The sequence below is a fragment of the Xenopus laevis genome, chromosome 6L (assembly GCF_017654675.1).
Source record: "Xenopus laevis strain J_2021 chromosome 6L, Xenopus_laevis_v10.1, whole genome shotgun sequence".
NCBI lineage: Eukaryota > Metazoa > Chordata > Amphibia > Anura > Pipidae > Xenopus > Xenopus laevis.
This window is the reverse complement of record NC_054381.1, coordinates 126294305-126321923: the sequence shown is the minus strand read 5'-3', so window position 1 is coordinate 126321923 and position 27619 is coordinate 126294305. Positions and strand designations below refer to the sequence as shown.

The following is a 27619-nucleotide window of genomic DNA, read 5'->3' as shown; positions in this document are numbered from 1 at the left end:
ACATACAATGCTGTTTTGGCACCTCTTCCTTGAAGATTTAATAACGCACCAAAGCTCCAATCATGCTAACACAATCAACACCTAACTTCATGAAATCATTGTGGAATATGATAAACAGATTATGCTGATTGGTGCAACATTCCAGTGGATATATTCTTGAAGGAAGATCCTATTTACAAGTTATTCTGAATTGAGAAAGCCAGTTGATGCTTCAAGAAAAACACAGCAAGTCCATTTGATTTTACTTATTTCTACAGATATACAATGACCTGGATGAATGAGAATCTTCACAAACAACACCAGCACACATTTGTGGTGTACTTCTCTTCTGCTTCAACACCAGCACATGTTTGTGCAGATTAGGTCAGCATGTCGGAGTTGTGTACTTCCTGCTATCATATTAGATTAATGATGGATGGTGAATAGGTCCAAACTTTTCTGCATACCTTACAATGTATTTAAGCTGTGTTGGGCTTATGTTTTGTTTATTGGGCTCAAGAGAACATGAAACTGCAATAGAGAATGAGTCTATTGTAGATAGAGACATGAGCATATGCTCCACCTAGCTGGACATGCAATTTCAATGGCCATGTACTACGGCAACACCCCACCCCTGATTGATAATTTTATACAGAGCTGTAGAATTCATTTTTGGCATGTTACAATTGTGTTATAGCATGTTTATTTATATAGCAAGAAAGTGTGTCATTTGTTTCATTTCTGTAGCTTCTAAATGAACTAAATGCTAAATGCATTTCAAGGATGAATCCAGTGCTGTAGCTTTGGCATTAGAGTATAATTGTCTGACCATTTTTTTTTTACATTTTCTGATAGACATTGTTTATAATTAGTTTTAATTATCATACTTACGAATCCTATGAATGAAATGTTGAATTTAACTTGCAAATCTTAACGGTAATGTAACTGTATTTTTGTTGTGATGTGGGTAATAATGTCAGAAAAATGACACTCGTGAAATGTTTTCTCTCACACAGGGAAATATATAACTTTTATCATGGACTCGACCCAGTTCCAGTACGTCATTAAGCATGGCAAGCAACTTGACTTTCACGAGTTTGCCAATACGATGGCATCCAGAACTTTCGACTACCCACGCTTGACAGAAGCAAAGTTCCCTGATCTAAACGATAAAATGAACAGAATATACAAAAGCATGCAGGGTCCGGCATTGGACAAGCTTACTGACAGCATGATGGGAAATCTCCAACGTGTATTCAGATGGAAATTCTCACAAGCAACAGATTGGAAAGTAGAAAAAATGTACCAGTTCTGCTGCTGTATTATGTTTGAAGCCAGTTTTATGACACTCTATGGAAGAGATCCTATTGCAGATGGTCACAAAGTTATTAGCGAAATCAGAGAGAAATTTACAAAGTTTGATGCCAAGTTCCCCTATCTTGTCATAAACATACCAATTGCGTTGCTAGGAGCTACCAAGAAGATTCGTGAAGAACTCATACATTTCTTTTTCCCTAATAAAATGGAAAAAAGATCCGAGATGTCCAAGGTTGTCCAGGAGAGAAAAAACGTGCTGGAGGAATATGAACTCCAGGACTATGACAAAGCAGGTAGGAACTATCAAATCACTGCTGCACGATCATTTACTACAGACCTTTGACGAATGGGGGGAGGGGGATACCCAATTGCGACCTTGAAATTTTTTAATGCTTCTTTTTAATTGGCTAATGATAAAATGTTTTACTCTCAAACAACCATCTATAATAATTGATTTTTTTTTTTTTAACTGAGGTGGTAAAACATGATACTTAATGGTGATAATGAGAAAGAGATTATAACCTAGCCGCATATACTCCCCTTACTACATCCTCCTCCCTCCTACCGACATTACATTTTAAACTATTCTCATTAAGCAGAAAATTAGACTTCAGAAGCCTATTGGTCCTCATTAGCATTCACTGATCCTTGGCTGGGTCTGTGTCCTAACATCTTTTAATTAGCACACTGCAAATCTAATCAGTGTAATAAATGCTATTAATCTTCCTTTTCACTTATTTTCTCTCAGCACATCATTTTGCCTTCCTTTGGGCCTCTGTGGGTAACACGATTCCGGCAACATTCTGGGCCATGTATTACCTTGTGAGGCACCCAGCAGCACTTGCAGCAGTGCGTGACGAAATTGACCATTTGCTGCAGTCAACAGGTCAGAGGAGGGGCCCCGAATATGACATCCATATCACCAGAGAACAGTTGGACAGCATGGTCTTGCTAGGTAATTTATTTATTTTTATCAACCTCCAACAAAGTAGCGGCAAACTCCGTTTATCACACGTTTCTGTTTACAGAGAAGGTGGAGGACACAGCTGCTTAATTGACATAATAATATCCATTTACATCAATTATAAATTAGGTAGTTTATATCTGCAGATATTTTCATTGCCTGTAAACATTGCAGCTTGTGCAATTAACAATAGAAGGTAAGCAAAAGGCTAAATCTGAGTTTGGCGATAATGTTAAAAAAAAAAAAAGTATATTCTCCTATTAACTTGTTTAATTCTAAACATCTGCTGCGGGAAGCATTCCCTCCAAATAGATTTAAATTGTTTTCTACAGCAAATACCAAAATCTCTCTCCGGTTTCAGATTCGGAAGCTGTGTAGGAGATAAAGATCTTGAAGTTTGAGTTGTACGCTTAATATTACATATGATATGTGTACAGGTATGGGATCTGTTATCTTGAACACGTGGAACTTGGGGGGTTCTGCACTCTGTAGCATAATGCCTTCACATTATATAAACTTTGAAAAAGAAAATAATAGTATTATTTTGCCATCAACTGAGATCTCTGCACTAGCAAGGAGGCAACCCCTGGACTGCCCCAGAATCAACAGGAATTTATGCTAATTTAGTTATCATCACTCTGGATAGAAAGGCCAGGATTGCCCCTGCAGGCAACACTGTATTTATTGGGTGTACACAGGTCTCTGTGCTGTTTTTTAGTGCAAAGACCTACTGCAAATTCCTTCATCGAGGGCGCAAAGTGTAAAAGCACAAAGCAGATTGCACCTGTATTTTGTACTTTGCATCCAGCCATGAACATAATACGGGTCCTACTGTCATATTACTGCAGTGAAAAAGCAAGTTGGTCAAAAACAAATAATTGTAGTAGTAGTGATATCTTCCTCCACTGTTGCCTTCTCAGCATTTTGGATGATAGATGCACCTGTTAACCAGATACCTTTCTGTTAATAGTGGTTAATGTGTAGAATAAGCAGATTGCAATCAGATGGGTCAGTAAACCCCTTATCTCATAATGATATCTGTCTGTGTATATGTTCCTGAGCCAAATGGAGTATCTGACTCCAGAGGAATATGATCATCAGTTGCCACTCTTACCCACTAATGGAGGCCAAATTGGTCACTAAACAGGAAGATCTGCCAGAGTGTGCAGTTGCCCATAGACCTTCACCTGAGAAGCTCATTATTATCATTCCAAGTTAAGTCAGTATTAATGCTAATAGTAAGTAATACTTTTAGGGTAAGTATATAGCAGAATTGCACACTGTTTGGGAGAGATTTTGGCTCACTTTTTCAGGCAGATTTGCTCCAGGTTGTTCACATTAGTCAGATGAAACTAGAGTCTCAGGTTCTGAGTTGGGCTGAGACGAGGTCTATGGCTGGGATATTATAGAACATCCACATTTTTTAAGCCACTCCACTGTCACTTTGGCCTTGGGATCATTGTACACGTAACCTTAAAGTTTTTAGCATACTGAAACACGTTGTTTCCATCCTTCTAGTTCAAAAAGATGTCCAATCCCTGCTGATGAAAAGCAGCTCCAAATTATGATGCTACTGTCACCTTACTACTTACCTGCTGGTATGGTGTTATGTATCGGCAGTGTTAGAGTTGTAACTTACTTTTTGCTTTGACATTAAAGATCTGTCTTGGCCTCATCAATATAAAACCTTTGATTTCATTCCAAATGGGCCATTTTCACAAGCTCAAGGCATACTTTCACATGGTTCATTTCTTACAGGTCATTATTATGCAGGGTACTTGGTACGACTGACCCATATCCACCTACCTGATATATGGTGGTGTCATGTCACATCATGCTGTGAGATTTTTAGCAGCAGGAACTGAGTGTTTTGATAATATAGACGGACAAATCCATGGGTTAACAGGTTGCCAAAACAATTAGTTGGGTTACATTGGGTACTACATAAAGCCCAGGATAGCCATACTAGAATGTAAGTGCCACCATTCATGCCTTAGCTTTTTTTTTTGAATAGTAAGGCCGCATATACATGAATGTTTTCTTCTAACACAATAGGCTATATTTTTATTATAATCAACAGTGAGTATTATAAATATAACCAATATAGAGTATAGTGCACCACTTACTGCTACTTATAAGGCAAATAAAAGTCACCAAGGGCTCTGTGACCATATAAACACCTGAGGCCTCACTCCGAGTGCCTTTATACTGTAAATGTTACGGAACTCTAAGGTATAATAGGTTTTTACATTTTAGCAGTTGTTGCTGGTGGTTGTTCGTGCTGTTATTGGCCATACAATGTGAGAGCTGTCAGCCCAAAACCACCTGTTTTCTCTTGATGATTTTGTATACAGCCCAGCATTCATTACACCATCTGTGTGTATGTTACCCTTTATATATGTTACCGTACACCCCTGGCAGTAGGGAAAGCATTATAGAAACATATTTAAGTAAACCGGCATCTTACCGGGTAAATCTGGGCCTTGTCCTTCAGTCACTTTTGTTTGTAGATTGCTCAGGAGGGGGGTTTTGTGCATGACTCCTACCTGATCTATGTCAAGCTTTCTTTAATTTCCTTGAGAAATGTAAGAAGCAGAATGTATATTTTATTCCCACTGGACAGGGTGGGGGTATCTCTGCTGGTGTGTGTATTTTCCAGTGTATGTAAGTATTGCTTTGCATCTGCATTGACAGCAGACTTCAGAATGTGTCATTTGCAAGGATATCATTTACAGGTATGGGATTTATTAAAGGAAAACTATACCCCCCAAACAATGTAGGTCTCTATTAAAAGATACTGAGTAAAACAGCTCATGTGTAAAACCCTGTTTCATGTAAATGAACCATTATCATAATAATATACTTTTTTAGTAGTATGTGCCATTGGGTAATCATAAATAGAAAATTGCCATTTTAAAAAATAAGGGATCCCTAAGATCGTAAGATTCACTGTGCACACATACAAACCACATGTAAGGTCACATGAGCCAATTAACAGACAGAGTTCTGCCTTTTGCTTCCTCACTTCTTCCTGTTACAGTTAGTGTTGTAGTATTTCTGGTCAGGTGATCTCTGAGGCAGCACAGATAGAGTCACGAAATGGTGGTTCAAGGCAAGAGATGTAAAAGGGCAATATTTATGTAAATATATATTCCAGTTTGGTAAGATTCTTTAATATGTCATTCAATTTGATATAAACTATCTGTTGCTTAAATATTCATTTTGGGGGTATAGTTTTCCTTTAACCAGAATGCTTGAGACCTGGGGTTCCGGAAAAGGGGTTTTTCCTTAATCACCATACCTTACAACATTAAAACACATTTAAACATTAATTAAACCCAATAGAATTGGTTTGCCTTCAATGAGGATTAATTATATCTTAGTTGGGATCAAGTACAAGGAAGTGTTTTCTTGTAGGGTTTTAAAAAATTAAATTATTGGATTGAAACCCTATGGATGGGAAATGGCCTTCCTGTAAGCTCTCTGGATAATGGTTTCCAACTAGGAGATCTCATAACTAAAGTGAACCATAATGTAGATCAATTGTATATCTTACATCTATATTTTCATGAACATACATTTTTTTCATCTGAGAGGCTTTTTGTATTGCACAAGTATGAAGTGTTTGTTACCGTCTCACTCCCCATCATCTGTTCTGTGTTAGGTTTTAATTAACATGCAGAAATGTTACTTTTGTGTTTTATTTTTGTATAGGTACACATTAATCTGGAGCTCAAATGTCTTCCATGGTAAAGATTGGTACATGTCAAGGCTTACTTACCATGACAGAAATACATATATTTTCAGTGTTTATGCATTGCCATATTATCTTATTGAAAAATATTCTGCACAGCTGCACAATCACAAATCTAGTTTTAAAAGCTGCAATACTGCATTTGAGGCATAATGAGGCATAAGTATTGCCACACACAAACGCACACGGGGAGGCCTATTTATGAAAATTCATTTTTTTTTAATTTTAGGGTCTTTTTGTAATTGAAATAAACTTGAATGTTTGCTTGATTAAAAAAAAATTGAATCTAAAAATAATAAAGCTATAAAAAATACTGGAATCCATCAAATTTGTATTCTACTCATCATTTTCAATGGAAAAATGTGAAAAACTCAAATTGAAAAAAAAAACATTGCTTTCATTTGGGCTAGGACAACACCCATTGACTTCTACTTGAAGTTGCAAACTTTTATATGGTGAAGCTTCACATTTGAGTTTTTTCAATTGTTTTTAATTTGTTTATGCTGAATAAATATCGAACATCATGTTTTGGAAACTCTAATTCCCATTCAATTTAATGCAAAAAATGTGGAATTGCCGTAGAAATTTGAATTTGAACTTCGATAATTCAGTTCAGCTGATTATTCATACAATCCATTTGTCTTTCTACCAGTCTTTAAAGAAGAAAACATGAATCTGCCTAACAAGAAAACCAGGCAGGCCAGTGACCCAGTTTATTGTGTTGATAGGCTGCCTGTGCAGTGTATGCAAAAATTGAACAAGACTTTATATTGAAGTTGGATGCTCCTTAGGCAGAAAGAAACTGATTAAATTGGGAACAAACGTTATTACGGGACCATATGAATTAACATTTAACATTAAGTTAAAAATTTATTAAACATTAAATAAACCCAATAGAATTGTTTTGGCACCAAAATGGACCAATTGTATCTTACATGGATGAAGTACAAGGTACTGTACAAGAAAAATGAAATACTTTTTTTTGCTTATAATGGAGATTATGGGAGATGGCCTTCCCGTAATACTGGAAATGGGTTTCTGGAAAAGGCATATTATACCCTTATAAAACTGTAAGAAACAAAAGAATATCCACTATTTAAGTATCAGATCTCTCTCTATATGAGTGTTTGTGTTTTTTTATTTTACTTTCCTGAGAAAGGACTAAGCACAACCAAAAACACTGACTTTAAATAAGCTTCTATGTGTTAAAGTTCAGGGTAGCAGGGGTTGTGTTCTACTTTGTAAATCTGAAATATTGTTAATATTCCTCTTTCATTTCGCAGCATTTTGTATTTCATCTGTTTTCCTTACAGTAATAAACAAGAGTCAATTCAAGGTACAGCCTAACCACTTGTTTGCAAACACAACAGTAAGAGGAAGAATTGTTAGGAAGATTAGGAAGGAACACAAGAATCAGCATTTAGATTATTATGGAATCCTCAAGTAATCCTTGGCTTTGGAGCCTAATATGCTTTTAGAAAATATGAGTGTTATTTAAATAAATACCCACAAGACCATTGCAATCATTCTCTCTGTACTCGTTATTCAGTTATTATTTAATCATTCTCCAAAATAGAGATAATTTCTGTCTTTTTTTAAAAAAATTCTAGCCTCTGCTGTACCAAAAAAGAATTATTTAGTTCAACAAAAATATATGTTGGGGATGTTTATATTTCAATTCATGTTTAATTAAAATGAACGTATGGCTACAAGCCAAATGTGGTAATGATTGGAATGACCTTTGATTACCTGCAGTGCCGTGTTTTGATTGGGTGATTGACAGTTTGGTGTTTGGCTACTGTGTTGTATTTCAGCTGACAAGACTTTTCATTTTAACTCAATTTGCCTGCCTATCACGAGCTGGTGGCAGGCCAGACTCAAGTCACCCAGCTTTGCCTCGGCAGCTTGCTCTGTTTCTCATTAGTACGCATTTATTCAGTGGAAATTGGAAGACAAATGCTTGGAGGCATGCAAGCTAAGTTTAGCAAATAGCATTTTAAAGCTGCCTATTTATATGAACATTGAAACATTTTCTTTCAAATAAAACACAATGCATTGGATGAAGGAGCTTAAAATAATAATAGAGAGGCCAGTAAATGGGAGTGGTGATAATTGACCTTCTTGAACGAAAAAGGCTTAAATTCTAAGGCTTAAATTCAACACACCCAAACCTTGCTTTGCTGGAGAAGGTTTAAGCATCAAATGCGCGTGGAGGGGAAAAAAATGGGGGTCATGTTCATGTGCTTCACAGCGATCCCTAGGTATTGCCTAAATTGCCTTGTTTGTTCGGCACTAGCACAGAAACAGATGTTGCTCTGCTGTGCTAGATAATTTACTATACCTCATGGTGCAGAATGGAAGGCATCCCAAGCTACCCAGCTGGTCTATTAGTAGCACTCGCTGGTGTCTGCTGAACTATGACAACAGCAATGGAAGACTGCAGCTCGTCAGGCTTTTCCACATAGATCGCCTCGCATTCTTGCAGTGCCTGTCGAAATCCGAACCTCTTTTTTTTTTTTTTTCTTCATGTTAACGTTCATTGACAGATCTATATAAGTCCCACTGCCCTTTGTTGATCATAATGTGACTCATTACTTTTGTCATCGAATAATTATCGGCATGATCGCTCTGAGCTACAAGCCAAGCTCGTCTTCTGCTCATAACTGGTACTGGAAGGTAAAACAGATTTGTCATTTACGATCTGACTGCTAAGCCACACTTTGTGCTCTATTATTGTGATTAAGTTCTGCATAAGATAGGCTTACTCACTTGTCATTCGTGAGGCAGCGCTGGGCACCGACTGCCATGCTTCCTGGAACAAACTGTCAGCCACGATGATGTGACCATGTTACCCAGGATATAAAATGGAAACCTGCTCGATTTTCAACCGTATCCACTTTATATTAGTTTTTCTTGTGCTCTTTCTCTTGATTATTTGGGTTAATGGCATGACTGCATATGCTAGCTACCATCTATAAACATACACTCACATTCTGTTAACATCTACATATTTTTAGGACTGCAGATGAAAGGAGAGCAGAGGCTGGACCACTGTTGTGTACCATATAAAGTTTTTGTTGCCAGTTAAAATTTATTGTGTCGGGTGCCTTGTGGCTATCCGCAGTAGAGGCCATATTCTGGAACCAGAGTTCTTTTCTGGCTTCGTCACCAACAAGCCGATTTGACTCTGCCTGATTATAGTAACGAAGGCAGTCCAAAAGAATATGCACAGACTCACTGTACGTCACATTGAATCATAGCGCTGGCCACACAAAGCTGACCGCAACCTCATTTCTTTAGACAAATGCATGCTTAAGGAAAAACCTCCTGCGAGAAAGCATCCAAAAGCCACTTTATTTGCTATGCATGCTGCAAACAGATTTAATTTCTACTGAAAGAGCGTTTGTTATTCTGTTTTTCATATGCATCTCGTGTGCTGTCGAAGGGCCGTGTCTGATCACTAACCTTTCGGTGCAGGAGTTGCTGAATGCTCAGCGGACGTGTGGCTGTTGTTTATTGTCTTAAATGGTTGTTTGCTTGCTGGCTGTTCTCTCGGAAAATTATTTTATTTGCTTTATCTCATTTGAAGCCTGTTAGAGGGAAGCAGGCTCCATTACAGCCCTTAGAAAAGCTGCTGGTGGAATAGTCAGTTTTGATTACAAAAGGAGAGATGCAGATTTAGACAAGAGCTACATGCTGATATGCATGCGATCAGAATGATTTATGCAAATTATTCATACAATTCCCACCGGAATTCTTCTTCAAACTGCCAGGATAAATTGCCGGAAATTAGCCATAAAATCTGTCGTGCTAGGAGCAAAAGGTGAAGGCCATTGGGAAGGCAAGGACGTTTGCTTTCCGCAGCTTTCCTGAAACAGGCCGTTTAAATGTGTGTAAATAAAAAATATTGATCAGATCGTTTTGTACCAACAATGATTACTCACAGCTGGTATCTTTCACTCGCTACAATGTTCATTTATACCCCGTGTGAGATAAATGAAAGAAATGTCAATACTGACTTTAATAAATCCATGTTGTGACTAATAGGCATCTGCAAGATAGATTTATAAGGATTACCCCTGCTGCATCATTCTCACACTTTGGTCTTTTTGCTTGTTTGCCAGTATAAAAACCTGTAGGGCAGTAACAAAAAATATAATTTTGGTTAATCTATTTTGCAATGTGATTGAGGCGCAAGATCAGTACAACTCAAGAAGCCAGCTTATCAATAGCAATATAACAATTAAAGAGCAGCATCTCAATGTCTTACTCTCCCTCTATTCTCTTTCCCTCAATAATAGGTAGTGCCATAAAGGAATCTTTCCGATTGTGTGCTGCATCTATGAATATCCGTTTGGTCCAGGAGGATTTTGTTCTGGAGCTTGAGGGCAACCAGACAATCAGACTGAGAAAAGACGATTTGATAGCCTTATACCCACCAGCGCTACACATGGACCCCGAGATCTATGAAGATCCTGAGGTAAGCATCCAAATGTAACTGTGCACTCTAGGCATACTACAGCAGACATATCCATGCTAGTGCATGTAATGTTCCTCACTCGTGCTCCTTCTTCTGGAAATAATCTGCCTAGATTCTCTTGGAGTTTTCAGGACCCTGCAGGTGAAAGGCCTATAGCTTCAAGATGGAAAATGGTGAGGACTCTGAATGCTGGTCCTTTCAAAAAGATTGACAATTGCACACTGAATGCCGCCTGAATACTTCAGGCTAAATGTGCACTGTCTTATCACTGGATCATAACACAGCTATACAAATAAAAGAAGTTGGTTTGAGTTGCTAATAATGGGCAGCATTTATTGTAATGCCCTAAAAGCATCTCAGACCCTTTAATATATATTTTTTTAAACTTATAACTTAACTGCTTACCAGGCCCGGACTGGCATTCTGTGGGTTCTGCCAAATGCCAGAGGGGCTGCTGGCAGGTGCCATAGACAGTCACTATATATTGGGCTGGTTGGGGCTGTTTTTGCATCTTTATACTTGGAATGCCAGGGCATATTTTGACTCCCAGTCCAGACCTGCTTCTTACTTATCTTTCACCATATTTACCTATTACATTTAATTCAAGTTACATTTATTTGTTGTTAATATTTATTTGCTAATAAATCCAGGTATAGCATCCATTATCCAAAATGCTCAGGACCTGGGGTTTTACAGATAACAGATATTTCCATAACTTGGATCTTCATATCTTATGTCTACTAGAAAAACATATAAACATTAAAGAAGCCAAAGGCTGGTTTTGCTTCCAGTAATGAGTAATTATATCTTAGTTTTGATCAAGTACTGGCTACAGTTTTAATATTACAGAGAAAAAAAGAAATCATTTTTAAAAATATGTATTATTTGAATAAAGTGGGGTCTATGGGAGGCAGGCATTCTGTAATAACGGGTTTCTGGATAATGGGTCCCCTACATGCATTTCAACCCCACCTCTTGTCGAGCCTATCTTGAGTTTTTTTGTGCTGCCCCTACTTATAAAATTTAAAGGGGTTTTATGATGCCATCTTTAATGAAGGATAATTTTTGACATCCAAGTGCCTGTAATTATGTTAATTGTATATTGCTATTAATCAAAGTTACTTGAGGAAACCCAGGAGACCCACCTCTAGGGAATCTGATTGGATCTTTGGGCTCTCAGGGTGAATGATTGGCACAAACAGAAAGTCTGGGAGAAGTGCCAGGTCTACCACTTTCTTCTTGACCTTTCATTTGTATTTTTGCCCTGATTGATTATATCATAAGATCAGATACTGATCACTCATAACCGTCAAGCTGTTACTCCACTCCAGACTCCAGCTGATTCTGTATGTTTTCATTTCATGTGTTGCCAGTTTGACTCTTACTACCCAATATGTAACATTGCGCCAGTGTGAAGAGTAAAATATAAGCATCTAAATGTCTGCACAAACCATCCAGTCATACAGTTGATCTCTAAAACTGGACACTGGTATTGGGCTATAATATTATAGATGTTGGATTCCAGAAGGTGCAGCAAAACAATTGGCCTTATCAGAGCCATTAGAGGGGACTGTACAGTGCCAACGTCACTCATTTCTTAAAGCCTGAATGAACTCCTTGCCTTTCTACTTCTTCCTGAGAAACATATAAAGTGCCTGCCTCCTCTTCTGCTGCACTAATTTAGGTTCAGACCTAATATTTTTTAGTAGAATTAAACTTACAACTTTTTTCTCTGGAGACAGTGTAAAGATTTGTTTAACAGTTATGTTTGCAGGCATCCTGCCTTCTAAAACAGTGCTGTCCAACTGGTGACCCCCTTGTGTGCCCCCCCACATGAAAGTCTGTCTACTGTGACTGCTTCCTTTGTGTAAAAGGTATCAATACTGAGATTAACTGGCCCCTGCATTGTTTACACCTCAAATTCAGACTGTAAAATACCTGAATTGTTCACACCTGTAATCCCCCTTGCATTGTTCAGACTTGAACACCTCTACTGTTCACACCCCTAAAGCCCTGTACTCTTCACACCTCAGACTCAGACTAAAAATGCCCACATTGTTCATTTGTCCACACCTCAACAAACTACTGGAGGCACACCAGCATTGTGTCACTGTATGTAGCACAGTATGAACTGTACATTTTAGAGTGGTCCTAATAGGTTTCCCTGTTTCCTGCTCTATTCTGCCTGCCCTATGCTCCCTGCGTGTCCCAGATTCTGCCTGCCCTATGCTCCCTGTGTGTGCCATACGCTGCCTGCCCTATGTTCCCTGTGTGCGCCATACTCTGCCTGCTATATGCTCCCTGTGTGTGCCATACTCTGGCTGCCCTATGCTCCCTGTGTGTTCCTTACTCTGCCTGCCATATGCTGCCTGTGTGTGCCATACTCTGCCTGCCCTATGCTCCCTGTGTGTGCCATACTCTGCCCCATGCTCCCTGTGCGTGCCATACTCTGCCTACCCTGGGCTTCCTGTGTGTTCCTTACTCTGCCTGCCATATGCTGCCTGTATGTGCCATACTCTGCCTGCCCTATGCTGCCTGTGTGTGTCATACTCTGCCTGCCCTATGCTGCCTGTGTGTGTCATACTCTGCCTGCCCTATGCTCTCTGTGTATGTCATACTCTGTCTGCCCCATGCTCCCTGTGTGTGCCATACTCTGCCTGCCCTATGCTCTCTGTGTGCCCCATACTCTGCCTGCCCTATGCTGCCTGTGTGTGCCATACTCTGCCTGCCCTATGGTCCCTGTGTGTGCCATACTCTGCCTATGTGTGCCTTAAGCCTGGTAGGGTTTGTTCTGGAGGGTTGTTAGCATTTGAAAATTATTGTTGACCCTAAGGTCAATGGGGGGTGTTATCCACTGGGGAGGAGGAGGCATATACATTTAAGGGTATGTTTTAATATGAATTTTTTTATTATTACATTTTTTAAGTGGGTGTGGTTTAAAAACAGGGAGTGGTCATGACTGGCTTCCATTATCGGCCCTCCACCACGTAGGGTACCACAGAAGTTGGACAGCAATATGCTAGAATGTGAGGCCCAGGTGCTGTCTATAATAAGCAGGTGAGGCCTTGGTGGATTAATGTTCAGAACACCTCAGAAATTACAACATATCTATATTTAAATCGGGGAACACATGAAAAATAGTAATCAGCATAATATGATACATAAGAGAATGGAGAAGGGGCCTGGAAGGGTTTGAATGGTGAAATCCCCCACAAAACATCAAATGGGAGAGTACCGTATATACTCGTGTATAAGCCGAGTTTTTCAGCACCCAAAATGTGCTGAAAAAATTGACCTCGGCTTATACGCGGGTAAGTATGGTACAATGATAGAAAAACCTCTTTTAGATGAAATACGGTAGAAGGCAGAAGACAGCTGAAAAACAGAGAGACACGAATGGCTAACCGTAACCTGAAGCAAGTTCACATCGAAAAGAACAATGGCGGAGGCCAAATGGTGTCGCCGCCTCAGCAGCAGATGTTTCCGCCCGGCAAAGGCAACAAGCGCACTTTTGAGGTGTCCGAGGGGGACCCGTCTCTGATGCCTCCCAAGATGGAGGATGTTGAGGAGGAAAGAGGAGGGGGGGAGCTTTCTGAAGCCCAGCGAGAAGAGCTACACGCAGCGCTGCCGGAACCTGGGGAACCTGCCCACCGACATCACCGAGGGGGAATTCAAAAAGCTCTTTGAGAAATTCGGGGAACCCAGTGAGGTGTTTATCAACCGGGACCGGGGCTTCGGCTTCATACGCCTGGTAAGGGGCTGTGCTGCGGAGGGATATCAATGTACTGCTGCAGTGCTGCAGCTTGGACTAATGGCTAAACTGTTAGACTGTCTGCTGTGGTGCAAGGATGCATTGTGCCTGGCTACCCACCCATCCACTCATGTTACCCACCCATCCACTCATGCTACCCACCCATTCTCTCATGCTACCCACCCACTCATGCCACCCACCCACCCATTCACTCATGCCACCCACCCATTCTCTCATACTAAACATTCATTCACTCATTCTACCCACCCATTCACTCGTGCCACCCACCCACCCACATACCTATTCACTCGTGCCACCCATTCACTCGTACCACCCATTCACTCGTACCACCCATTCACTTATTGTGTGGGGAGTGTGTGTATATAGTGTATGATGGTGTGGGTAGAGAGTTTGTGTGTGTATATAGTATATGTGTGGGGAGTTTGTGTGTATAGTATGTGTGTGTGATTATTTTGTGGGAAGAGTGTGTGTGTAAAGTATATGTGTGTCTATGTGTGTATAATTGCTAGTGGAAAGTATATTTTGTCTCAGCTGAAAAATATCTGTAATATAAATCCACTGGGGGGGACCAAATTTTCAGTGATTTAGTTTGCGCTGTAGTGATTGTAGCATAAAGGGTCTTAGTTGTGTCTAGGCTTATACGCGAGTCAAAAAATTTTCCCAGTTTTTGTAGGTAAAATTAGGTACCTCGGCTTATACACGGGTCGGCTTATACACGAGTATATACGGTACATTTTTTTAAAATATGAAAAGAGACCTGTTTGCATGACTAGTTGTAACACAATGGGACCACTAATACAGCACTACTTACACTTTCCTAGGAAATTAAATCTTAGATAAAGGCCAATTATGCATCTTCTCAGATAACAAAGCAAACCACAACAATTCTTATATTATACCTGATGGCTTTTCTGACACCGTATTTTGAGCTCAAGGGGAATCATCCCACACCTCAATTGTTGCCTACCGCTGGTTTAAATAGGGACCACGGGACAGCACTAATATTGGTTGTTCTTGCCCATAAATGGTTCATTAGAAGGTATATGGGCTGAAGACCAATAATGTGGATGTTTTGTAGTTTCTGTATAGAAAAAAGACCCCTATGGCAGATGCTGGAGATGGCAGGTAGGGTCTACTTGTTTCCGCATCCTCAAGAGGCTCCAGAATCCCTCGTAGGCGAAATATATCCCATATGGGGAAGAGCATTTTGACCCTGGCGGTTTTCTCTGAGGACATCACGGCAATCAAAATGCTTCATGATTCATAGAATTTATATGACTGGCGAGAGGCAAATGGATAACATTAATCCAGGATATATACTATCATATTTTTACAAACATTTTGACTTCCCAATCATTTTTTGTAATTAATCTTTAGCAAATAACTGGTTGTTAATGTGATTAAGTCAAAATTGATTAGGAATGTTGTTCTAATCACTAGAATAACAAAATAATTTTCATTTATGTGTTAACATATAACTTTCAGGCTAAAATCTACCATATATTAACAGTAATTAGCAATTGGTGTGATAATTTGTCGTTTTCTATATTGTAGAGCGTTTTCTAATTGTAGGGAGAGGGAGCGAGGGGATTCTCAAGGAATGCAAAAATCATTCTATACAGTTAGAAATTCTATGACCCTTAATTTATTTTATATGTTGAAAGAGAACTGCATTTGTCTGTTTGCCAGCTCTAGACCAGGTAGACACACGCAAAGCTGCCTTAACAATGTTTTAATGTTGCATGATTGCAACCAATCTGTCACAATAACCATGTTCATACATACAAAGCAGTGGCGCTTCTCCGTATCCAGGTCATCATATAGATCAGAGCAGACAGATAATAGTAGGACTCGACAGTATATGAAGGGCTGTGATATGATGGGAAAGATTAACATATAACGATAATGTGATGCAGCTAAAACACAAAATCCTTTGGTCCTGTTTTATAGTATAGTACCTCGCTGTCTGAAAGTGTTTTCATAGGAAGGCAATCTTCTTGTCCATTTCCTCAATATTATAGATTAACCCTTCTATGGTGATGTCCTTTTTTTTTTTTTTTACAAATAAAAATACTGGCCTTACAGTTACTTATAACTTTCTCCCTTATTCATAACATTGGCACCAAGCATTATGATTTTTTCTAGTTGGGCCAGTAAAAAAGGGAAGACTGGGCTTATTCTCAGCCTGTGGAAAAAAAAACAAGCCAAAAATCATCTGCTACGCTGGCATCAGCCTTCATCCTTGCTTGCCCCTGGAACCACATGGCGGATTTAAGCTCCGAAATGTATACTCACGTGTTTTATATGACGCTTAAATGTTGGACTAACATCAGAGATAGCTCCAGACTACTGACAGAACATGGTATAAAGAATGTTGTATAAGTGCATCAACTCCCAACTGGTAGGCTGGCCTCCCTGGGGGGGGGGGCAGTGGCCGGGGGATCCAACAGAAGATCATTTGTGGTGAGAGATTAGATGATATGGGTTATTGCAACTGTGCAAAACTGCCCATAAAGGAGCCCTACTAAGTCCTGCTTACACCCACCTCCCTACACACACACACACACATAGCCTGGTAAAAAAAAAATGGCTGAGTAGGGTTTAGGGTTTAGGGACAGTCAGTTTTGTAAGGGAAGCAAGGGGATTGGTATATGTCTCAAAAGTGTCACAGAGATACTGTCAGGCTGTAACACATTTCCCAGTGACCTGCTTTAGTGCAGAGTTGTGTGTGTGTAATCCCTTATTTGTGTAACTCATGAGCTGTAGATATTGATCACTAAAATAGAAATAGTTCTTAAATTTGCTTAGTATTACCTTAAAGTCCAAGTAATGAACCCTGAATTATTATTATTATTATTAGTACAGTGATATTATATATATAAAATATATAATAACTATTAGTAGTTAACAAGGAGTTCTGCGTTCTGGTCATGCAACTTCAAAGTGATTTACAGGCAAGATTGGTACGAGGCCAACCTGCGATGCCATCTCAGGAGCCCCCCCCCGCACGGAATCTGCAACCCCCTCCACTCCTGGGCCGCCTGCTGAAGCTGCCACCCTCCTGCACTTTATTTTTAACATGGTGTAGCCTGCATGCAGTGCCCAAGGTTTCCAGTGCTGAGCAGGTCTGGGTCGGCAGGGGCCAACCAAGTTTTTTCCAACTATCCCGCTGGCCCAATCCAACCCTACTTATGGGGATTCTAATCACAATAGGACCCTAGTGGGAAGTGAAAAGGCATTTATAGTAAGCCCGCCAGTGAAAAAAATGGCTGCTTAGGCAAGGCCGAAACTGCAAGCTGAGCCTGTAGTGCCTACATGGAACTGTGGGAAAATAATGCAAAAGTAAATAAATATACCTTATATTCTTAATTAATGCACAGGGAAAGTGATAAATGAATGTGTAATGTTCTGTTAAGGTATCTCTGAAAAATAAAAAAAAATAGTACGATGATGGACATCTGTGCCTTGTAAGAGATTCTGCCACAGCTGAAGCTTTTTATAGGAGCTAGTAGCATGAATAGGACACACTTCTCCTTCCCTGTACCACCTACTGTGTATAGAACCGACAGATATTTGGCCAATAAAAATCATAACAACAGCCTCTTGTTGTATCCTGCCAAGGCCACAGCAACGATACAGTCTCATGTGTTAAATCCTTTCCTCTGCGTTAGAATTGCTGTGGATTTGCCAGTAGTGCATTAGTGGCTTTTATTTATGTAAATACTGCCTGAGTCACAGTTATACATTCAGGTGGGAATGCGATGAGTGCAAGCGCAATACTCGCTGCTGCATGCCCACACTTCATATTTCTGTGTGATGAAATAAATCAGTCTAGTATACCTACTGTACAGGAGTATATAAATAGAGATAGCAGACCCCACAGCTATTTTTGGCCCAAAAGTAAATGGAAAAAGTATAGACTCTGTGATCCAGTATACTTGGGATTTTGGGAAAATCTATTTATCAAATGGTGAAGTCCAAATTTCACCCATTGATAAATGCACTTCTAAAAATCCCATTGGAATGAATAGAAAGCTGGTGAGTTTTTTGGCTGTATACCTTGCTATATAACTAAAGTGACTGGCATTTCCAGGTCATTATTCTGATTTTATTAAAGGGGACCTTTCAGCCTAATATATAATTCCAAATTCTTATCTATTGTGTTTGTTAAGCAAAATAAACTTTTCTTACATTATGTAAAGTATTAAAATCTTTGTTACCGTCTGCCTTGGAATTCACAACCACAGCAAGCAGGCAGCAGCCATTTTGTGGACACTGTTATTAAGATAAGCTTTGTAACACCATTAGAATCTTGTTGATGTGCCAGAATGAGAGACTTGATGCCCATGCCTACTAGCGACACAATTATAGACTGTAAGCAGGGAGGGGGAATGTGAGCAGGGCAGTGACATGTGGGAAATACAAATTGAAAAGTGAAAGTAATTGCCTGCCCCGCCTCTATGCCAAAGTTATAGAGGAGGGGCAGGCAATATATGACCTACAGCTGAAATGTTTAAATGCATTTATAACACGTATGGATGTTTTAATGATTTAAAGTCCGTGTGACAGGTCCACTTTAAAGCTGGGGTATAGGAAGCATAGGGTTGCCAGCTTTTCAGCTGGTGGAGACCGGGCAAGGGGTGGGCCGTGATGCAGAGGGGCGGGGCTGTGACGCAGCTGTGGGCGGGCTGTGATGGTGGGGCATGGCTATGACACGGCAATTGCCCGATCGCTGTGTCAATCTTGGGGAATCCTCCCCAGTTTTCCTAATTTGAATTACCGGGAGGAAGTTTTGACCCAGGCAGCCTTTCAAATTACCGGGCTGTCCGGGTCAAAACCGGACCGGTGGCAACCCTAAGGAAGTATCTCAAACACAAGAGCTCATTTACTAACCTGGTGCAAAATACAAAGCACTATGTTGTTTCTCATTCTCAAAAAAGCAAAGCTTTGGAAAATGTGACTTTTCTGTTTTCTTTTTCAGAGGTACAAATATGATCGCTTTGTAGAAAATGGAAAAGAGAAGACTTCTTTCTACAAAAATGGCAAAAAGCTGAAAGAATATCTAATGCCATTTGGCTCTGGGGTCAGCAAGTGTCCCGGCCGATTCTTTGCAATGAATGAGATCAAACAGTTTTTGGCTGTGTTACTGATATACGTGGACATGGAGTTTGTCGAACGCAAGGCGATTGGTCATGATAACAGCCGGTCAGGACTTGGTATACTGTTGCCCAATTCTGATATCATGTTTCGATTTAGACTTAGAGCGTTGGAGCTGTAATATTATTAACCAGTTGTATGATGGATTCACGTGGTTTTGTTATTATCTAGGCGCCTAAAAGATGAGGAATGGTTGAAAAATCACAACAGTCAAGTCAAAGAAAACTTTACTATACATAGATGTATTGGGTGTAAGGGAGCATTAAGCATTATTGTCACCTTTGCCTTGCGTTGTCTGATTTATGACTAAAACAGTTTGATTTCAGTAGGCATTTTGAGTAATAAAAATAGTAACATGAATTAGAATTCAGGAATCACAACGTACATCCTACAAGGCATTTAGGGGGAAGATTTATCAAAGGTTGAATTTTTGAATTGATGTAAATTTTATTTTACACTAGTAAATTTGAATGTACTCACAACTCAAATGGGAGGTTATTTATGAAAAAATTTGAACGTCTAAAATACGATCGAATGGGAACAACCCGAAACTTTGATTCTTATTCGAATCAAATACGAAAAAACTAGAGTCAAATTTTCCTCCGAAAAAAAACTCGAATGTCAGGAAGGCAATTAACATCTACAAATGGGTCAACAGACCGCGGCCGTTGACTTGTAAATGAATTCGGCAGGTTTTTGTTATTGAATATTCGAATTAGAACTGTTTCCATGGTCGAGGTGTGATAAATCTCACATTCAAATTTACATACGAGTTGGTGCTTTTAAATTCAAATTTGTGAGTTTTGACAAAAAAAATTGAAAATTCATATTTACCATTCGAACCTTAATAAATCTGCCCCTAAAAGTCACATGTACACAAAATACCATATTTTTCTAATTTTGTGGATTATTTTTATACATATATAGTTATAGAAAAGAACATGGATTTTTATCACTCATTACTAACTAGGGATTAAGAGTCATTTTGAAACAACAGTCAAACCTTGATTTTATGTTTTTCAGGGAACCAGGAAGAAAACCCCACAAAATCTGGTAAAATGGGGGTATGTAAAATCAAGGTATTACTGTAATAATGGTGTAACTGTAAAACAAAAAATGCTGGAAGACTAACATTTACAGGGCATTAATTGGGGTTTTTATGAAAATAAGCCAAACAATGGCATAAAATGCACGGGACACCAACTTAAAATCCAGGAAATGCTCCTATTGAAATGCATTAGAGCAGTTTTGATCCCCAACCTGTAGCTCATGAGCAACATGTTGCTCTCCAACCTCTTGGATGTTGCTCCCTGTGGCCTCAAAGCAGGTGATTATTTTTCAATTCCAAAACAGAGTCTCCTGTAGCCTCCAGTCCAAATACAAATAGCCACAGTACATATTTTATGTCACCCAGAAACATTTGTTATGCTTGCATTGCTCCCCAACTATTTTTACATCTAAATATGGCTCATGGGTAAAAAAAACATTGGGGACCCATGTATTATAACATAGGGACTGTAAAGAAAAAAGTAAAATCTGGGAAAATGGAAAATCAAGGTTTTACTGTAACCCAGTAAAATAAAATTCAAGCATATAAATTGAATTTCTGTTTCAGTTAGGTTGTGGCTGGCATATGGGATTTTGGACACTGAGTGGCACAATTTTTAAGTAGCCCAAGCTTTCATCTCCAGAGAGCATAAAAAAACCCCACTGACTTCCCCATGTACATCACATGCAATAGTACCCAAAAATCACCCTTGTGCAATTGCCTTTGTGTGAATGCTTGTTATTTTTATCTACATTCTCTTACTGTTGCAGGATAACTTTTTCCAAAACATTTCCGTTAATCTGTGACACGGGTAAAGGGGGCCACCAAAGGTGACCCTAAACTTTAAAATGAAAAAGAAACAAAACACTACTTTAAGGAATAGGCTCAACCCTGAAACATGATTCAACTGACAGGGGCCATGTAATAAAAAACATCAAGGGAAAAAAATCATGTAAAGAATGATTCTTCACAATTACATTTTGCACAATTTATATGTTGTCTTTTTGAGCCCACAAAAGCATTAAGCATGTTTAAGCTCACCCTGCCTAAAATATTCTACCCTGCCTGAAATGTTCTGTATACATTGCAGTTATATTCTGAGACAATTTGCTATTGGTTTTTATTTTTTATTATTCATGGGTTTTGAGTTATTTGGCTTTTTATTCAACAGCTCTCTAGTTTGCTATTTCAACAATCTGGTTGCTACAGTACAACTTAGCCTAGCAGCCAGGCACTGATGTGAATAAAAGACTGGAATATGAATAGGAAAGGAACTGAATAGAAAGATGAGTAATTAACGGGCATATTTATCAAGGGTCGAATTTTGAATTGAAAAAACTTCAAAATTCGAATTCAAAAAGACCAAACGAAATTAAGTTGAAGTTTTGTTTTGGTCAAATAGGTCCGTATTTGGCCGAAATAGAATCGTACGAATCGAAGGAATAACGTATTCGATCAAATTCGATTCTAAGTTTTTCCCAGTAAAAACTTGGATTTTTCAAAGTCCACCAATAGACTCCAAATTTTTTTCAAATTCGAATCGAATTTTGACTATTCCCTAGTCAAAGTACACACAAAATAGCTTGAAATTCGAAAATACACCTCGACCTTTGATAAATCTGCCCCGAAATGTAGCAATAGCAATAAATTTGTAGCCTTACAGAGCATTTGTTTTTAGATGGGGGTCAGTGACCCCCATTTGAAAGCTGGAAAAAGTCAGAAGAAGGCAAATAATTAAAAAACTATAAAAAAATAAATAATGAAGGCCTTTTTAAAAGTTGCTTAGAATTGGCTATTCTGTGACAAACTAAAAGTGAACCACCCATTAAATGCTTTATATATATATATATATATATATATATATATATATATATATATATATATATATATATATATATATATATATATATATATATAATACACAAAAGCCATGAATATCTTCTAAATTATATCCTTATAAATGGTGAGTTCTGATGTCATTTCTATCATATGCCTCACTGAAACTTGTGTATTATAATAAATAAAGTACCCCCTTTTGCAAAATATGAGGATATTAGAAGTTACCTCAGAGTTCCATGACCTGTATATATATGGTCATGGAACTCCTCAGTGACTTATAATATCCTTATCATTTACAAGAGGGGGTACTTTATTCACTATATATATCCATTTACATAGTTACATAGTTAAATCGGGTTGAAAAAAGACAAAGTCCATCAAGTTCAACCCCTCCAAATGAAAACCCAGCATCCATACACACACCCCTCCCTACTCTCACATAAATTCTATATACCCATATCTATACTAACTATAGAGTTTAGTATCACAATAGCCTTTGATATTATGTCTGTCCAAAAAATCATCCAAACCATTCTTAAAGGCATTAACTGAATCAGCATCACAACATCACCCGGCAGTGCATTCCACAACCTCACTGTCCTGACTGTGAAGAACCCCCTACGTTGCTTCAAATGAAAGTTCTTTTCTTCTAGTCTAAAGGGGTGGCCTCTGGTACGGTGATCCACTTTATGGGTAAAAAGGTCCCCTGCTATTTGTCTATAATGTCCTCTAATGTACTTGTAAAGTGTAATCATGTCCCCTCGCAAGCGCCTTTTTTCCAGAGAAAACAACCCCAACCTTGACAGTCTACCCTCATAATTTAAGTCTTCCATCCCTCTAACCAGTTTAGTTGCACTTAGTCTCTGCATTCTCTCCAGCTCATTTATATCCCTCTTAAGGACTGGAGTCCAAAACTGCACTGCATACTCCAGATGAGGCCTCACCAGGGACCTATAAAGAGGCATAATTATGTTTTCATCCCTTGAGTTAATGCCCTTTTTTATACAAGACAGAACTTTATTTGCTTTAGTAGCCCCAGTTACACAGCACTGTAATTAGCACTGATATGGAGAGTTTGCATGTTTGCCTGCCGTTTCTGCAAGTATACTCCACGTGCTTTGATTTCCTTTAGGGATTTCCTTTAGGGTAGAGTAACTGGCTAAACCTAGTGGCTGTGTTAAGGCAGTTAGATTATAAATCCCATTGGGGAACAAAGCTGACATGAAGCTTTCTCCATGTAAATCAATGTGAATCATGTTGTATGTAGTGCTTTCTTCAAACTGTCAGATTTCCTTTGAATTAATACTTGCTGTCATGTGCGGACTGGTCTAGAGGGGTGCCAGGAAAAATCCCAGTGGGCCCTGGTTGTGATGGACCTGCTCCCCCGATTCACCCCATTATCACCCTAACCACTCAACAGGGGCCCTGGATTTTGGGTTCCTATGGCCTAATGCAAAAATAAATCAAAAGATATATGTCCCAAGGCTTATTTGTAGTAAAAATAATGTTATTTATTAATATTCACATTAAAAATTGGTACATATTGACCCCACATGGTCCACCTATGGCCTAAGGCATAAAGGGTAGGTCAGGCAATATATGATTGGCAGCTGAGATTTTTTATTTAAATGCACTCGACATAATTTAGTGTTAGGTGTCAGAGTGAGGGGGGGGGGGTTGTTACAGGACTCTTATCATAACATATACATAATATATACACAGAAGCTACAACTGTCACAGGTTTTCTTTCATGTTATATGGTTTTTGTTCATCCAGAGTCGATAGATATAGTCACTCTGGCAAACAATCCAGTAATCTAATTGTGGTAATGCAGAAAACTAGGCCGACCCCTGACCCCATTCACCTCTGCACTTATATAGGCTCAGTTGCGATACCTGGAGGAGTGTGGAGTGATGCTCGCCAATAATTAATATTTGTGTTTTAATTATCCACTTGTTTAGCCAAACTGCACTGTATCCAACTGGTCAGTCCATATTGTATTTAGACTCGTGAATCACCCGTGTCTGCCCATGCTGTGTATGAGAACTATACGTTGGGAATGAAAACATATCAGATAACAGATAATCTACATCCTAATAACCTTATCACATCAGTAAATATTGCTCTTTATACTTTATAAATACCACTTTCTTCTATTGGATTGTAAACTTTTGTGAGCAGGGCTTTCTTCCCTTCCTTGATCAGTCAGTATTTGCATATAATCTGGATGTTTCATGTATATGGCCGTCTCCTACTAGATCACAGCTAACATGAGTAGGACCCTTTCCCCAACTGTATGGCTCTGTATTTATATGTAATCTGTAGCATGATGGGGCTTCCTACTATTGTACAACACTGTAGATTAACTTGACACTTTATTAATACTTGTTAATAAAATCTTTTTACTATAAATGATGTGTTTATGTCATGAAGTCAATAAAGTCTGTATCATGGCCTATTTAAAGGGGTTGTTCACCTGTGAGTTAACTTTTAGTATGATGTAGAGAGTGATATTCTCAGATTTGGTTTTCATTTTTTTTATTATTTATGGTTTTTGCGTTATTCAGCTTTTTATTCAGCAGCTCTACAATTTGCAGTTTCAGCCATCTGATTGCTAGGGTTCAAATTACCCTAGCAACCATGCACTGATTTGAATAAGAGACTGGAATATGAATAGGAGAGGCCTGAATACAAAGATGAGTAATAAAAAGTAGCAATAACAATACATGTGTAGCTTTACAGAGCATTTGTTTTTTAGATGGGGTCAACGACCCCCATTTGAAAGCTGAAAGGAGTCAGAAGATAAAGGCAAATAATTAAAAACCATTCTATAAAATACTAAAAGTTAACTTAAGAACAAGGGAGGCAGGATTGCTGTTCTGGATTTGGAAGGATCCCAGCACCTTTTACAGGATTCAGGCAAGCGCTTTATGCTCCGAACTGAATCCCTTAAAACCCATTTTGTTACACAGGTCCACAGATGCTGCTGGACTGCAGCTCCCAGCATTCTTCAACATATAACCAAGCAACATCTAGTGACTCACGGTACAGAACCAGGGCTTTAAACTGAAGATCTTTTTTCAAGTGATGCAATTTTAAGGGGGACTTTTAGTGATACTTGCCCCTTAAGAGCTTGGCTGTCTAACTGGGGGTAGCAATGGATTTTTAGAGTTCCATAGATATCTCTGTATGACAGTCATTCTTATAAAATACACACTATAAGGAAAAGGTATGCAAAAGCCTCACATACAACAGAAAGTACAATTAGTTGTATATTCTCATGGAAGGAAACACTGATTTGACTGTATCATCCAGGCTTGGAGCACATTTGTATTTGGAGCATAGAGACACAAAGCAGAGCTGTCTCCATCTAACTCTATATGTGTAGTTATATATACCCTATATGTATATATATATTTACACAAAAGCCATGAATATCTTGTAAATTATATCCTTATAAACGGTGAGTTCTGATGTCATCAGTTATAAACGGTGAGTTCTGATCTCATTTCTGTCACATGACTCACTGAGTTCCATGACCTGTATAAAACACTCAGCCTTCTGCCTCGTGTTTTTATATGATCATGAAATGCCTCAGTAACTTATAATATCCTTATATTTTACAAGAGGGGTACTTTATTCACTATATATATATATATATATATATATATATATATATATATATATATATATATATAGGTGCCAGGCACCACAACATACAGTATAGCATTCCCACAGGGGCCCATAGTGTGTATAACGCTGAAACCCAGACGTGATGTGTTTATGTGCAACAACATCAATGATGTAGTTATTTACAGTACATATTATACATTATAGTATTGCTATTATTAGGAGAACAATGTTATTCCAATCTCACATTAATCACATGCAGTGTGTGATATCTACAGAAATACAGCTTACTAACTACACTTCCTCTAATTATTCCTTAACAACAAAAAACACAAAACTAAACCACAAGATGTTCTGGAAATATTACTGGTTAGGAATGAAGGGGACTGCCATACAGCATGTGTGAAGATCACTAGCAGTCTAATATTATCAGCTGAAATGTATCTACTCATCTTGTTATTTTGTATCTTAATACTATGCCCTACTAATGTGCAACAGGTAAACAACCATCTATGAACAATGATTACAGTAATAAGGATGATTATAATAAAATAATAAAGAGAAATTATTGCACAAAATCACTGCATCAGTTTCTGCAATAAATCATACAACAGAACACAGAATTAGCGGGCCTATATACCCTGCCCACTGCCAGCTTTGTCTGTGCCCACTTTAATAACTCCTGGATATTCAGACTACAGGCAACTATTATATATGCCATCACATAGTCTATTGCCATTACATACAGAGAGAGATAGAAGATAGATAGATAGATAGATAGATAGATAGATAGACAGACAGACAGACAGACAGACAGACAGACAGACAGACAGACAGACAGACAGACAGATAGATAGATAGATAGATAGATAGATAGATAGATAGATAGATAGATAGATAGAAGAGAGATAGATAGTTGATAGATATAGGAGAGAGAGAGAGAGAGAGGGAGGGAGCGAGGGATAGATAGATAGATAGATAGATAGATAGATAGATAGATAGATAGATAGATAGATAGTTAGATAGATAGATAGATGAGAAACAAATAGATGATAGATAGATAAATAGATAGATAGATGATAGATAGATAGATAGATATTAAATATAATATAAAAATGACAAGTCCATGATCTAGTCTTCTCTACACTGGATCAGAACAGTTTAGTTCCCAGCAGGCAAAATAATTCAACAGAAGAATGTAAATGATGAAGAAAGAAGATGATAAATGTGTCAGTTAATGTATAATAATAATAAATAATGTAGCACTGGTCCCGGGCATGAGATTGGAAGAGAAGGACAAGTAAGATTTCAGGGAGAATATTAACCCTTGTCAGTGCAGCCTGGCTGGGAATGGGTCTGTGGCAGTGGGGGCGAGACGTGTTCTCTCTTACCGGCTTGTTAAATACAATCTATTCGCGCCGTGATTTCTTAGCAACAGTCTGACGTGTAGTGGCCAATAGTTTTAACAATGACAGTGAATAAGTTGGAGTTAGTGGAGCAATAGGTCACGTCGCTGGGGCGTTTCTCTAGACGTAAATAAGCGCCGGGGCAATTGTGTGACTTGAGTTCATTCATTCAGTGGGTTGGATACATAGCGCTCTATATATATTTAGCTCCATGCAGAGAACAGTGGGGAGAACTTAACTGACCTTTAGTACAAACACCCACAGTCACGTGAA

The 27619-nt window shown here is 38.7% G+C and overlaps 1 protein-coding gene across 1 annotated transcript in view; it reads left to right on the top strand.

Annotated features, from left to right (window-relative positions):
* cyp7b1.L (cytochrome P450 family 7 subfamily B member 1 L homeolog) overlaps window positions 1-20027 on the top strand; it is a 115066-nt gene extending 95039 nt beyond the window's left edge. The window contains exons 3-6 of the mRNA XM_018268045.2: window positions 996-1589; window positions 2045-2251; window positions 10316-10494; window positions 19248-20027. Coding sequence (XP_018123534.1) covers window positions 996-1589; window positions 2045-2251; window positions 10316-10494; window positions 19248-19544 — 1277 coding nt within the window. The 3' untranslated portion in view covers window positions 19545-20027. The remainder of the gene's footprint in view (window positions 1-995; window positions 1590-2044; window positions 2252-10315; window positions 10495-19247) is intronic.
* Window positions 20028-27619: the final 7592 nt, after the last annotated feature.